Source organism: Euleptes europaea, chromosome 2 (assembly GCF_029931775.1).
Source record: "Euleptes europaea isolate rEulEur1 chromosome 2, rEulEur1.hap1, whole genome shotgun sequence".
NCBI lineage: Eukaryota > Metazoa > Chordata > Lepidosauria > Squamata > Sphaerodactylidae > Euleptes > Euleptes europaea.
The window spans coordinates 43,533,284-43,548,980 of NC_079313.1; the positions used below are offsets into that span (position 1 = coordinate 43,533,284).

The 15,697-nt window shown below is 44.0% G+C and overlaps 2 protein-coding genes across 2 annotated transcripts in view; both read left to right on the top strand.

The window, feature by feature from the left end:
* CCDC18 (coiled-coil domain containing 18) overlaps positions 1-15,697 on the top strand; it is a 205,264-nt gene that overhangs the window by 52,814 nt on the left and 136,753 nt on the right. The window lies entirely within an intron of this gene.
* Positions 565-13,816, top strand: DR1 (down-regulator of transcription 1). The gene is made up of 3 exons (XM_056844002.1): positions 565-798; positions 7,914-8,077; positions 13,362-13,816. The coding sequence occupies exons 1-3, from the start codon at positions 579-581 to the stop codon at positions 13,506-13,508; spliced, it is 531 nt and encodes a 176-aa protein (XP_056699980.1). The 5' UTR covers positions 565-578; the 3' UTR covers positions 13,509-13,816.

Here is a 15,697-nt window from a genome sequence, read left to right on the forward strand (position 1 = left end):
GGTGCACTCGACCACCCCGCGACGGTCTCCGAACCGGAAGCAGAATTGTGAAGGCCGGGACAGAGTGCTTCCGGCGGAAGTGGTGCGCGCCGCAGCCGGAGTCGCTGGTCCCTCGCGAGCTCCTTCCTCGCTGCCTCTTATGCGCTGGGTGCGGGGGGAGGGGGACGGGGGAACCGTTGGCGGTCCCGAGCGCGCGAGGGCTCCCCTCTGAGAGGATTCTCGGGCCGCCCGTCCGGCGAGGAGGAGGAGGCGGCGGCGGCGCTGACGGGATGTCTCCGGGAGTTCCCAGCCGCCGCCGCGGCGCTTGAAGGATGTGGCGGAGGCGGCGCCGGTGGCTCTCGACGTAGCACCGGCTGTGGAGGAGCTCGGGCGCGCCCTCGCTGGTCCGTGTGTGGGCCTCAGCGCCGGGGAGGGAACCCCGCTCGCCCGCCCGCCCGCCCGCCCGCCCGGCCGGCCCCCGGCGGCCGTTGGCCCGCCCCAGGCGCCTTCCCCGCCTCTCCTCTTCCCGCTCCCTTCCAGGCCCTCCGCAGCCGGCGCTCGGGCGGCGGCGGCGGCTCCGCAAGCCCGAGCGGCCGAGGATGGCTTCTTCGTCCGGGAACGACGACGACCTGACCATCCCCCGAGCGGCGATCAACAAAATGATCAAGGAGACGCTGCCCAACGTGCGGGTGGCGAACGACGCCCGGGAGCTGGTGGTGAACTGCTGCACCGAGTTCATCCACCTCATCTCCTCCGAGGCCAACGAGATCTGCAACAAGTCCGAGAAGAAAACCATCTCTCCCGAGCACGTCATCCAAGGCAAGAGCCTCCGCCTGGCATCCTTACCCCGCCCCTAGGAAAGGCCCCCGTGGCTGGTTGCTGACAGGGAAGTGTCAGGGTCATAGCCTGGGGCGCTCTCGACTTTGACCTCAGAGGACTCCTGTAGCTGCATTGGTTCTTGTAGGTGATCCGGGCTGTGCGACCGCAGCCTTGGTTTCGCCAGCAGCTGTGGCAGGCATCTTCAGAGGAGGAACACTGAAGGACAGGGTCTCTCAGTGTCAAGTGTGTAGGAAGAGTAATATATAGTCAGAAGGGGGTTGGGTTTGAGCTGAATCATTGTCCTGCAAAAAGTATCAAAGGTAATGTGCTAATCATTGTCCTGTAAGTATCCTATAGCTGCAGTTTACAAGAATTTCAGAGCCGTACACCACTCCTGTTGCCTTCGATGGGTTTTTTCCCAGTCACTTTAAGCGAGAGAAGAGACTAGGGTTCTGAAGGATTCTAATGAGCAGGAGTCTCTGTGGTTCAGCTGGTCCATTGCACGTTTAGTCCTTTCAGACCGTTTCCATCAGATTTATGTGAGATTCAATGTGTAGGCAAAACACTTGTCTGTGCAGGGCTTCATGAGGCGTGGCATGTGTTTTAAATGAGTTTTACCTGCTTCCTGATCCCCTTGAGTACAGTATTAGGCTCGCATAGCTGAGTATGTCTGCTGCTGCTGTCCTACAGAGTCGCAACATCGGTTCATCTAGCTTAGTATTATTTATTCTGACAGATAACTCTTTGGCAGAGAAAGGGCTTTCTCTGTACTTGTCACCTGAGAGCCTTCCAGTTGAAGATGCTAAGGGCTGAACCTGGGTCATTCAGCATGCAAAGTATGTGCGCTGTTATTGAGCAGCTGCCACTCCCTAGTTTAGAAGTTAGCTTTGTTGTGTACTAATGGTTCATGCAAGTGTAAAAATACTTGTAAGCAAAATGCCGCTCATCTGAAACCCTACAAACAAAAGTGTTGCAACTGACTGTAAAAGTCGGCTTTGATGATTGAGGGCAAACAGGCAGAAACAATATCTGGATGTGCTCTTGATCTAAATATCACTCCTAAACACATCTGTTTAAGGGAAACTCATCCATATTAGCTGGAATTCCAAAAAAGCTAACTTAGAAATGCTTGCAAATTAAAACTGTTCCTTGTTGTAATAGCAAGCTAAGTCATTCAATGCCTCTTCTCAGGGCAGTAAAATGAGGCCATCCACAGACAAGGTGGAGGTTTCTGCATCCACAGGCATGCACAGAAATATTCCTTTGTAATTTTTAATAAGCTAGCTTGATTGGGACTGAACATGCTGATTACCCTTCACTGCAAAATGAGGCCAGTGGAGGAAAGGAGAGAATAGCTGTTCTAGACCCCAACCGCATACAAAACGTTTGTAGGTAACCAAGTCTTGTATAGTGGAGTGGTAATACCCTTCTTTTGCTGCTGTACTGTTCATATTTGAGGCTAGATGAGTAACATCCTGCTCCTCTAGCCCCGAATCTTGTCAGCACCGCTGAAGTACAGAACTTGGTGAACAGGAAGCAATTCATCTACCTCCAGAGTTCAGCTGTCTTGTGCAATTACACGCTAGAGAAAAGAAACACTTTGAAATGTTTTTTCTCTCCTTTCTCCCCCAATTAATTGTAGGCCTCGAACTTATAGTTCCATAATAGTAGAATATGGTCAGTTTGAAAAATGGCTGATGTTCATTCTTTTTGCTCAAGAGGGTAGATCATGTGTGTTCATTGACACAGCATGGAGAAAGGTGTTGCTATATACCTCTTCTGGGAATTGAAAGCAAAACTCTGTGATGCAACACAGCACAGTTCCGATTAAAGGTTTAATGAGTTGTGCTAGAGTATAGTTAATTATTCCAATTATTTCTTTGCACCTGCTTTTTTGCATTCACTTCTTGTGGCTTGTGGGAAACTGTTTTTCCTTCTTAATTTTATTTTTACCCCAAAAAAAGTTTTGTTCAAAAATCAAATCATATTTATCCTCAGTTGCAACTAGGGCAAGTTTGATTAGGATATTTTTCTTTCCTGTTTTCTTTGTCATGATGATCTTGCATGCTTGACAGATCACAGAATGTTTACAGTGGTTTCTGCATTGACCACATTCAGAGCAGCAGCAGTGAAAGTGACCAGAAACTTGGTTTCACTCAACTGCTGGTTGATTCTAGTTTCAAGCTCAAGTAATGTTAGATTTTTAAATATGGGAAACTTGGTAGTTCTTGCTTCACTAAAATGGAATTATAATAGTAAGACTCTAACTTGGGCAGATGCTATGTTGAGAGCTGTGGGTTGCCCGTATTAAAACAAACTTCAGAGTCAAGAAAAACAGGATTCTGTGACCTGTATAAATGATTCTGATTCAGCAGGTTTACTTCCTTTACTTCAGGGGTGGGGAACCTTTTTTCTGCCAAGGGCCATTTGGATATTTAGAACATCATTCGCGGGCCATACAAAACTATCAACTTAAAAATTAGCTGACCAAGCCCCAAGCAGGCAGCTGCCCCAAATGATACCCCCCCTGCGTGGATAAGCAGGGATAAGCGTGGATAAGCAGGCAGGCATCCAACTGGTGGCGCACTCGGCCACCTGGGGGCACAGGATGGTCTGTTGCACCAGCTGGGCATAGCCATCCAGTCACACGCCGGAGTTGCCCCTGCTCCACATGGTCAGGGTTGGATTCTACAACCGGCTCCTGCTACCTCCGCCTGCAGGGATGAAATGAGGACACACTGGCTAAGAACTCCCCCTCACATGCATTCTGGCCCTGCCCCCTTTAACTCCACCCCCATTGTCACCACTTCTGCCCCCAGCTCTCTTGTATAGGAGGAATATGTTTCTCCATGGCCTGGATGGGAAAGGGTTAACACCGTTACTTGGGCAGTCCTAGCAGCTCCATAGCTAACGACTCTTCAGCAAGGGGGGAAAAGGTTCCTTTTCTCGCAAAACAATCTCACATCCGTCTTGAATAGAGGCTATTCCTGTCCGCGGGAGAGGGCGGATCGCCAGTCTTAGATCCTTCTGAACTAGAGATCTGCCAGGACCCACGAAGGGCCAGACCAAATGATTTTGGGGGCCTTAAATGGCCCCCGGGCCTGACGGTCCCCACCCCTGCTTTACTTCATTCCTTTTGCATGCAGTTGCCATGGAGAGGGTCAAGAAAAGATACAGGGCATTGATGCCTTCTCCAGTAGAGATCCTGCTTAATCTCTCTGTCTTTAAAGGTTTGAAAGAGCTAAAAGATTTCCAAGAGTTTAAAGTAGCATAAGCTTGTTTTGGGGTATGCAGGCTATTTTTTAATGATGGAAAACTGAAGTTCTCAGGATACTGAAACGTGTGTGTTATCAGAATCTGAACTTTTGGGTGGTTTCACAGAATACTAGAATTCACATAGTCTTGGCTATGTTCAGGTACTTATCATGCTATCAATTTGCCTCAAAGCTAAAAGGCCCAAACAGGCACCACATCCAGTAGATCCTTAGCAGTCCAAGTTGTGCTAGGCTACATATGAGAAAAGTAGAATACCTGTGTATGTGCATGCAATACAGTGTAGGTTATCTTGTTCAGTTGTATAATCTAGTTCCATCTGTTCATTTGTAACAAGTATGAGTTGCTATGGTGGTTCTTGCTCAGGTCTCTCTTTTGTAGGTCTTATTTGTTTGTTTGTTTGTTTATAGATTAGATTCATATCCCACCAGCTGAGCTGGCTGTATTAGTTTTAGATCTCTGTCCTTCTAGCCTCAAAATGTCTAGTAAGTGGCTCAAGAAGAGCAGGACTGGCTTTTACTATGATAGCTTGAGCCCAGCATGCAGTCTAACAGGGTTATCCCCATGCTTATCCTAGTCTCCCTGGGGCTCCTGAGCTAAAGGAAAACATTGGTAGCAGATGATGGGGGAAGAAATGTAGGTCAGTGCTACAAGTTCATTGTTGACCTGATTACTGTACATACCATTTTATGCTGGTTTTCATGACCCAAATTGGTTGGTCAACTTGGCAAATTCTGCAGTTTTGTTGAAGGTAGGGATAATGTAATTGTAGATTATTGTGTTCTCTCCAGATCACTGTACTGTATTTCAGTTTTTACTTTGATTACTGCCACAAAACACAGTTGCTCACTGACTAATTTGAGAAATAAGTGAGTCACTGCACTTAGTTTTTCTAACCACGAGTTTTCATTTTCTGCCTTTGTTTTTTGAATCCACTGTGCCAGTTTTTAAACAGCAAGACAAAAGCACCTTTGCAGCTACTTGATGTAATTTGCTGAGATCACAGTTTTTCCCAAAGAATTGGGGGGTCACGTTACCCAAAATGACGCAGTACTATAGGGGTCCCAAGCATGGTGCCCATGGGTGCTATGGTGCCCACTGACACTTTTTCTGTCTCCCACCAAGTGTTTTTAGGAAGTGGGCTTTTGTCCAGCAAGGCTTCTGATTGACTATTGGAGATTTGATTGGCTGTGCAGATTTTTTAAAATGTTGATTGGCAGCAGCTGCAGCCATTTTGTAGTAGTCATTTTGTTGCTACACCCACCATGCTGTGTCAGAATTCCAAAGGTGCCCACAGGCTCAAAAAGGTTGCGGACCCTTGCATTACCATATTACAGCTGTTCACTTGATGTGCTACCTTTTCACATGCAAGAAGGTTTTAATACAAGGGAGCATTCCATCATGTAAAGCTAACCCCCCACCATGCTCACTGTATAGTTGTGGTAGTACTGTCTCATGAAGAATGACTCATTCCTGGTGAATGATTGGATTGTGTCTGCAAGTAATTTGTGTCCATTTTGTATTTTTCTTGTGGCCTTAAAAGGCTTTTGCTATGATAGCTAGCCTTAGTGGCCAGCGTTAGGCCTGGGAGACCTGGATTGAAATCTACACTCTGCTATGAAACTCCTGGGTGGATTACCATGGACGAGTCACATTTTTCAGCCTAGCCTATTTTATGGGGGTGTTTTGATGGTAACACAGAGGAATGGAGAGCCGCATATGCTGGTCTTGATTGCCCCTGCCGTAGAAAGATTTCAATTTCTGAAATGCATTGTCTCATGACACTTATTAGCAATGTAATGTTTACAATCCCTATCAACATAGAACGCCTCAAAATTTTATTATTTTTTCAACTATACTAAGTTTCTCCTAAGCATATATTTTAGTTCATCTATGACAGTGATGGCGAACCTTTTAGAGACCGAGTGCCCAAACTACAACCACAATCCCACTTATTTATCGTAAAGTGCCAACAGCTAGGTGGCAGGCAGTCCAGGGAAGGGGGGGGGCTTTGAAGATGGGTGGCCTTCGTGGGGGTGGGGGGAGTCCCCAGTGGGAAGCTTGGCCAGATCTACCCATTGGTTTCTATAGAAACCAATGGGTAGACTTGGCCTCCATAGAGTCTCAGTCGGGAGGCCAGATCTACTGTCATGCAAACCAATGGGTAGACCTGGCCTCCATGGGAGTCTCAGTCGGGAGGCCAGGTCTACTGTCATGCAAACCAATGGGTAGACCTGGCCTCCGGATGGAGATGGGTTTCCCCCCCACAGAGGCCAGATCTACCCATTGGTTTGCATGACAGTAGATCTGGCCTCCCGACTGAGACCCCCTCCCACACACACACACACACACACACACACGGAGACCAGGTCTACCCATTGGTTTCTATGCGCATAGAAACCAATGAGTAGACCTGGCCTGCATGGAGGGGGGGAGAAGGAAGCAGCAGCCTGACTGTGCCCGGGAGAGGGGGGCAGCGGGGAAAGCGAGCCTGGCCCTCTCCGGGGCAGGATTGCATGGGAGAGGGGGGCGGCGGGGAAAGCGAGCCTGGCCCTCTCTGGGGCCAGGATCGCACGGGGGGGTGGGGAAAGCGAGCCTGGCCCTCTCCGGGGCCAGGATCGCACGGGAGAGGGGGGGCGGCGGGGAAAGCGAGCCTGGTCCTCTCCGGGGCCAGGATCGCACGGGGGCGGCGGGGAAAGCGAGCCTGGCCCTCTCCGGGGCCAGGATCGCACGGGAGAGGGGGGCGGCAGGGAAAGCAAGCCTGGTCCTCTCCAGGGCCAGGATCGCACGGGAGAGGGGGGTGCGGTGGGGAAAGTGAGCCTGGCCCTCTCCGGGGCCAGGATCACACGGGAGAGGGGGGGCGGTGGGGAAAGCGAGCCTGGTCCTCTCCGGGGCCAGAATTGAAAGGGGGCGGTGGGGAAAACGAACCTGGCCCTCTCCGGGGCCAGGATCTCTCAGGAAGGGGGGCGGGGGGGCAGGCAACGCGGCGCGGTTCAAAGCCCGCCCCTTCCCTGGACTGCCCAGCTGGGCGGCGGGGGCTTTGAACCACACCGCGTCCCTTTCCTGGACTGCCCAGCTGGGTGGCGGGGGCTTTGAACAGCGCGGCGCTGTTCAAAGCCCCCCCGCCCAGCCGGGCAGTCCAGGGAAGAGGCGGGCTTTGAACCGCGCCACGCTGCCTGCAGGCAGCGCAGCGCGGTTCAAAGCCCCCGCCGTGCACGGCGCGGTTCAAAGCCCCCGCCGTGCCCACAGAAAGAGCACCGCGTGCCGGACTTGGCCCGCGTGCCATAGGTTCGCCAACACGGATCTATGAGATACCTGTGTAGCACATAAAAGTACCATAGCAGACATCTTAAATTTGTTTACCAAATATGTCAAATAAGCGTACTAAACCAGATCCCAGTTTGTTTGCATCTGAAACATTTTCCAATTCCAGATCTTTTGGAAACCCACCTCCCTGATCATATAGCTAAACTAAAGATTAGTAAAACCCTTTCCTGCATCTATCAGTTAAGCGAATCTAGATGCAGACAACGAATAGTGGGTAAAAGTGAATCCTGTGTGCCATATCCAAGAGTCCTGACGAAGGTAAGGCTCAAATTTGATACATGTACATTTGTTTAAATGCAGGTTAACTTCAGAGCAGGTGGTTTTAATGTTGCTCCTTATTTTAAAAAACAGCTTGAGATAGCAATTTAGCCAATACAGAATTGCTTTTGTCTGAAAAGTCCAAATGCAGAGTCTATGTGCTTAGCTCATTAGGTTAGACTAACTAACCTAATGAATCGTGTTCTTTGCTACCATTTTTGAGGTTTGCTAACACAAAACCTTTTTTTAATCCCCAGCACTAGAAAGTTTGGGTTTTGGCTCCTATATCAGTGAGGTGAAAGAAGTCTTACAAGAGTGCAAAACAGTAGCACTAAAAAGGAGAAAGGCTAGTTCTCGTTTGGAAAATCTTGGCATTCCTGAAGAAGAACTCTTAAGGCAGCAACAAGAGTTATTTGCAAAAGTAAGTGAAGTTACATATCTAATGTTTCCATAATTAAAAGAGAAAAAATCAGTGAAGATGGATCGACCAAACCATCCTACACTTTGATATGCTAAAACTCTAAATCATGAGAAATGCCATTTGTGTACTTTTATTGTTGTTCTTCAGATGTTAAGTATGTATCGAATCTGTATTTGTCAGTAATATGTCAATAATGAGCTACTTAGTGCGGTATGAGCCAGCTGGCAATAGTGACCACAGTGGCATCAAATTTAATTTATATCTATGTGGGAAAGTGCCTGGAAAATCTCACACAATTACCTTTGACTTTAAAAGAGGGAACTTCTGTAAAATGAGAAATCTGGTAAAGAGGAAGTTGAAAAGAACAGTTAGGAGGGTTAAATTTCTGGAAAAGGCTTGGGGGTTACTCATGTCCACATTACTAGAGGCTCAGCTAGATTGTATACCACAGGTCAGGAAAGGTGGTAATAAGTCCAAGAGGTCACCACCATGGCTAACAGGTAAGGAGAAGGAAGCTATTAGAGAGAGAAAAATCTTTCTTCGCAAACTGGAAGGCTTGCCCAAACAAGGCAAACCAAAGCAAACACAAACTTTCACAAAGGAAATGCAAGCAAACAATTAGAGATGCAAAAAAAGATTTTGAGGGACATATCGCTAAACTCATCAAGACGAACAATAAGAAATTCTTTAAGCACATTAGGAGTAGAAAACCTGCTAGGGAAGTGATTCAACCATTGGATGACAATGGGAGTAAGGGAACAATAAGAGGATAAAGCAATTGCTAAGAAACTAAATGAATTCTTCTCATCTGCCTTCACTGTTGAAGATATAGGGCAGATACCTTCTCCTAAACAGAGGTTTTGGGGAGGGGAGAATGAGGAACTGGGGCAAATAGTGGTAACAAGGCAGGAAGTCCTAGAACATCTTGACAAAAACTGCAAACTAACAAGTCACGGGGACCAGATGGTAGTCATCCTAACAGTGATATGTAACATGTCCCTTAGTTCAGCCTCTGTACCAGAGGACTGGAAAATGGCCAATGTAACACCCATTTATAAAAAAGGTTCCGGGGGAACCCAGGAAATTCAGGCCAATTCGCTTAACGTCCGTTCAAGGTAAATTAATAGAAAGCATTATTAAATATAGAATTGTTAGGCATATAGAAAGGCAAGCCCTGCAGAGCAAAACTTAACATGGCTTCTGTAAAGGTAGGTCCTGTCTCACCAACCTTTTTGAGTTTTTTGAAAGTGTCATGAAGCATGTGGACAGTAATGAGCCTGTGGACATTGTCTATTTGAATTTCCAAAAGGCTTTTGATAAAGTCCCCCACCAAAGACTTCTAAGCAAACTTCATAGTCATGGGAGAAGAGGACAAGTCCTCTTGTGGATTGTGAGCTGGCTGAAAAATAGGAAGCAAAGAGTTGGAATCAATGGTCAGTTCTCACAATGGAGGGATGTGAGCAGTGGGGTCCCTCAGGGATCAGTGTTGGGACTGGTGTTTTTCCATCTGTTCATCAATGACCTGGATTTGGGGGTGAACAGCAAGGTGGCCAAGTTTGCAGATGACACCAAATTATTTAATGTTGTTAAAACAAAATTGGACTGTGAAGAGCTCCACAAGGAAGAATGGGCATTAAAATGGCAAATGAGATTCAATATGAGCAAGTGTGAAGTGATGCATATTGAGGCAAAAAATCCCAACTTCACATTTATGGGATCTGAGCTGGCAGCGACAGACCAAGGAAGGATTCTTGGGGTGGTAGTGGATCGCTTGATGTCAACCCAGTGTGTAGCTGCTGTAAAAAAGGCAAATTCCATGCATAATTAGATGAGGAATAGAGAATAAAACTGCTGATATCATACTGCCTTTGTACAAATCTATGGTGAAACCACACTTGGAATACTGTGTACAGTTCTGGGCACCACACCTAAAAAAGGATATTGCAGAGCTTGAGAAGGTGCAGAAAAAAGCATCCTAAATGATCAGGGGACTAGAGCAACTGCTCTATGAGGAGCCATTAAAATGCTTAGGGCTGTTTAGCTTGGAAAGAAGGGGGTTAAGGGGAGACATGATAAGAGGTCTATAAAATTATGCATAGTATGGAAAGATTAGGAGCCCCATGGCACAGAGTGGTAAGCTGCAGTACTGCAGTCCAAGCTCTGCTCACGATCTGAGTTCGATCCTGACGGAAGTTGGTTTCAGGTAGCCTGCTCAAGGTTGACTCAGCCTTCCATCCTTCCGAGGTCGGTCAAATGAGTACCCAGCTTGCTGTGGGTAAAGGGAAGATGACTGGGGAAGGCACTGGCAAACCACCCCGCAAACAAAGTCTGCCTAAGAAGTCAAGAATGACCTGGTGCTTGCACAGGGGACCTTTACCTTTTACCTTTATGGAAAGATTGGACAGGGAGACGTTTTTCTCCCTCTCTCATAATACTAGATGGCGGGTCATCTGCTGAAGCTGGAGGGTGAGAGATTCAAAACAGATAAGAGAAAGTATTTCTTTATACATTGGATAGTTAAATTGTGGAACTCCCTGCTCCAGGATGTGATGGCTGCCAACTTAGAAGGCTTTAAGAGGGGAGTGGACGTGTTCATGGAAGAGAGGGGTATTCATAGCTATTAGTAAAATTGATACTAGTCATGATGCTTACCTATTCTCTCCAGGATCAGAGGAGCATGCCTATTATATTAGGTGCTGTGGAACACAGGCAGGATAATGCTGTTGTAGTTGTCTTGTTTGTGGGCTTCCTAGAGGCACCTGGTTGGCCACTGTGTGAACAGACTGCTGGACTTGATGGACCTTGGTCTGATCCAGCATGGCCTTTCTTATGTCCTTATCAGTAATGGATGTTCTTAGATTTCATTTTTCTTGTGTTTTATATTAGCTTGTGCAAAAATATTTTCATTAAGTTTTTTCTCAAATGCATCTGAATTTGTATAACAAAATGGCAGCTTTTGAGAATTAATGTTGTGTTTTGTCTGTTTCAAAATGAAAATGATCATTAAAAACCTGCATGTGACTCCAGAAAGCCATCTCACAAATGGTTAGTGCAGTCAAAATGTTACAGGCATAGATTTCTTTCTGATTGTGGACTCTTTTGTTGTGATAGATTTTTTGTGCATATTAGGTCATATGCTTCTACAGTATAAATGATATCAGTGCTGTATTTAAGTGATAATTTTCAGGTGAAATCATTTGTTGATAAATCATATCTTTTCAAATTTATCCCCTTTCCCTCCCTTTCTCCTTCCCTTCCTCCTTCTGTTCTTTGTTTCCCTTTCCTTCTGGGCCTATTAGTTTTCTGCCCGTCTAATTGGTCTCCCCCTATTATCATCTCTTGACCAACATCACCATATTGGTGATAACTCCCCTATATGAGGTGGGTGCGTAGTTCAGGATGCTATCCTGCACCATATAAGATTAGGATTTATGGTGTTAATTATATTTTTTAATCTCATATTTATACATCTGTTTATCATTGTTGTTATCATAAACCTCCCTGAGCCCAGCCCTGTCAGGAAAGGATGAGGTATAAATTGAATAAACTAAAAATTTCATGTGTTACATATGAAATCTGAGCCTGCACTTTAATAAATAAAAACTACCACTAATTGTTCTTCTGTCTTCAACATTTTTCTTTCATTATTATATCAGACCAAGACAACCTTATAATAAAGAAATATACAAGTGTGCCTTAATGATTAAAATCTGTCCTTATGAATTAGTCAGCTAATGCTTAGCCACACTTGCTAAACATTACACCCTGAGATAATACATATTTAGACCATAACTAACCTGTCTTGAGTTCTTGCAACCACCTTCCCATTATGTTTGTTGTAGAAAAGCAGGGGTTCAGTCCGGATGATGTCAGTGTTAGGTTCCCTGAACAGCAATTCCACTTTGGTGACAACAAAAATGATTTTTTTAATGCACTAAGTTCCTAAAGCAGTCTGTGCTGTGACCTGTTATTCAAAGGAGAAAAGTGATTGGAACCCAAGGTGCTATTTTGCAACTGTAATGGTGCTTCTCTTTGTAGCCCACTGGGGACCATTTTTGCTGATTTACATTCCCCTGAAAACTTTTTTATCTAAAGCACTTTCATGCTGCCTTTCCACCCAATTGAGGGTACCAAGGTGACAAACAAAAGATTAAAGCAAGCTTAAAATACACAACAATTAAAACAACGATTAACAAAACACACAAACGGGAAAGAAGGGAATGCCTAACAAAACAGAAGGTCTTTACTTGTTGGTGGAAAATGGGTAGAGGGACACAGGTGAATCTCCCTGCTGAGGGACTTCTATAACTCGTGTATGACTCAGAAGGCCCTTTCTCAGTTGTCTCCCATATAGCTTCATATGGCATGGGGAACATAAAACAGAGCCCCTGAAGATGAATGTAGTGATTGAGTGGGTTCATATGAGAATAAGCAGGTCAATACTAGCACCTTGAATTGGGCCCAGAAGCAAATTGGGAGCCAATGGAGGTGGAACAAGACTTAGAGTCCCCTCTCATGGTGAGTCTCCTGACCTCCAAGAGCAGAATTTTGGAGGGCTCATTGGGGGGAGGCAGAAAAGTTTAGTTTTGCAAGATTTGCTCTGCTTGCAGTACTTTGGATTCAACATATGATATTTAACAAGTCTTTATTTAATTATTTAATCTCGGAATAGGAAGTGTGACCACCAGGGTTATCTAAGTTCAACCGCCTGACATTGCAGGATCTACAGCTATAATTTCTCTGACAAGTAGGTATCCAGTTGATACTTACAAATCTCCATCTACAAAGATGTTTATTTATTTAAAACATTTATATGCTCCCTTTCCACCCAAAGAAGATCCCCAAGGCGAATATGAAGACATTAAAACAGCATTTTAGAAGTATATATAAATATTTAACAATACAGTAAAAACATACAAACAGCAAACATCCGCAATAATGTATTCAATAATGTCAGTAACATAATCAAGTGATTAAAAGCAATTTTACTGGAGTTAAAGGTTCTCAAGATGACAGATATGTGTACATCTTTGATACAGCTGTTCATGCTGCTGTGCTTTTCTTTGATCCTACTTCAAGCGAGTTGAAGCTAAAAAAGATGTTGCAAAATAAAGCATGCAAAAGCTATACCTATAATGTTCTTGTCCTTTTCAAGTGCAAAATAACTAGTAACAGGAAGCAGGATGCTGAACTACATGGACCTCTTGACTGATCTAGAAAAACATTTATGTTTTTGACATATGTGTGCGCTATAATCATTGAACTTTTGGCTTTGTGTCCTTAGGCGAGACAGCAGCAGGCAGAGCTGGCACAGCAGGAATGGCTACAGATGCAGCAAGCAGCTCAACAAGCACAGCTTGCTGCTGCCTCCGCCAGCGCATCCAACCAGGCAGGATCTTCTCAAGATGAAGATGACGAAGATGACATCTGAGATATTCCAGGCTGAGTTTTGATCTCTGCAAAGAAATAGTTGTCCTACACAACAAAACCAGTGGAACGAATGCTTACCCCGTAACTTTCTCTGCATCTTGGACCGGCCATTGGTATTTTAGGGATGTCTGCTGTTGTGTGCTGTACATGTAAAAACTGTCTCTTTGAACTCTTGAAGACTTAAGGTTCAGTATCATATCAACTTTGGATTTTTAATGGTGTTTATGGAAATTTTAGATAGCCGTGTGTCACTTATTTGATCAACAAACAGTGTTACAATTAAAAGTTTATAAAATATAATGGAATTTATACAGAAACTCTAAATTCACATTTACATGTCTCTTCCCTTTTAACTATAGAATCGTATGTAGAAAACTTTTAATTTGTTTTTTTGGAACAGAATAGGTGTCTAATCTGCTTTAGGGGAGAAAAAGCAAAGGGTTCAGTGTAATATTGTCTGAATTCTTTGTCCTTTTAAATTAGGAAATATATAAAATACGGCAATAAATACTATGTGCTCAAATATCACACTTGTTAAAAATCTGAAAAATGATACATTTTTGCCAAACTAGGAATATGTATGTTTAATAGGAGTTGTACAGATTCAATCTTTTTTGTATAGGGGTGAGAAAAACCCAAGATTTTATTACGGTATCGATTCAGTGTCTTGAGCAAAACAAATTATTTCATTTCAAATACTGCCCACTTTGGAGAACTAAAACAATTCCTGTTTCATGGCAGCTTAACATTAGAAGGTATTACATGCATAGTCCAAGCATATTCATAGTGTTCAAATATAAAGGTAGAACTTGGTGGGAAAGAGTTGTTTTAATTCAGTTTTGGCTAGGAATGCTTAAATAGTAAGACCTATAAAAGGAACCCTTGAAACTAATGAGCATGCTCGCAGTGAGAGGAATTTTTATTTAACTCTGATTCCTTATTAGTTGTCAGCACGTTGCTAACAGTTTTCAAACTAGTGTACCAATAGATAAGACTGTTGTGAAACTGACTGCTTCATTCAAGTAGGTTGTAGTTTATAAATGATTCATGAGGCAAAATTATTTTGGGTGTGATGGCAGTAGCCATTTTTATAGCACTGCTTGGATATTTGCATTGAAATAAAGAACATTAGAGTCCACTATAGAATTTGGAAATATACTTGAAGAAATGTCACATGTTCTGATACTATGTGTGTGTGTGGGGGGGGTGTTAATCTCAAATATCTTGCATATTAAATGTAGGCAACTACATCAGACAACATTATGGGACTGTGTAGATTGTAAATAGCCTTAATGGTTATTGAAAATTGTGCAAGTTTTGAGATGGAGAAATGGAGGAGGTCTTGTCTGTGAATCAAATACCAGTCTGGAAGTCAAATTAAGGTTTTCTTGAATTGCAGTTAGTTTAAGACGACTTGTATGAAATAACATGCACTCTGTTCATATAGTGGTGTTGAAGAGAGTGGTATGAACATTAAACTGAACCACCTTTGTGGATTCAGAAGGAAAGTATTGGACTAGATCTGGTTAAGGATCGAGTCTTTGTGATGGTTGAAGTACCAAAGGTAGGAACACTAGGTTAGCAACACAATGTTAATGGGCAGTGTTGGCTTTTCTAATTTGTACTGTAATACCTTTACCCTTCTTGTTTTAAATGAGTCTTTTTTCCTTTTAAGCAAGCAAGAAAGATATATTTTCACAGTTTTTCTGATGCAGGATTCAGGTTAATATTTTACTGCATCTGGTATGTATCATATAATATGTTGGAATCCCTATGACCTTTTCGTTGGACATTCTTGTGCTTTTTCATATGCTGTATTCCTCAAGCAATAAAATTCAAATGTGTTTTTATATTTAATGTTTGAATATACAGCTTTTTGGCATTGCTTTCAGTATTGTAAAATTCTCAATATTTAGATTTAGAGCAACTATGCAAAGTTTTTATCACCAAGGTGAGCTAACTGAAGATCTGAATCCCTCCTTATTGGGTTTGCTTCTTTGATTGTAAGTTGTGTTATTTGGTCCTGATGACTATCGCTGTTATTGACAGTAAGTGCTGCTTACGTGCATGTCATACACAGACCTAGCTTCCTAGTTCCTTTCTAGGGATTTCAGAGATTTTAAAAAAACTTTTGCTGAACTGAGCACCTTTAACTTCCACAAGTAATCTTGTTACATTATTTTGGTATCT

Coding starts and splice junctions, on each gene's coding strand:
- DR1 (XM_056844002.1), top strand. CDS start 579: ATGGCTTCTTCGTCCGGGAACGACGACGACCTGACCATCCCCCGAGCG. Junction 799..7,913: donor TCCCGAGCACGTCATCCAAG/GCAAGAGCCTCC, acceptor TTTAATCCCCAG/CACTAGAAAGTTTGGGTTTT. Junction 8,078..13,361: donor AACAAGAGTTATTTGCAAAA/GTAAGTGAAGTT, acceptor TTGTGTCCTTAG/GCGAGACAGCAGCAGGCAGA.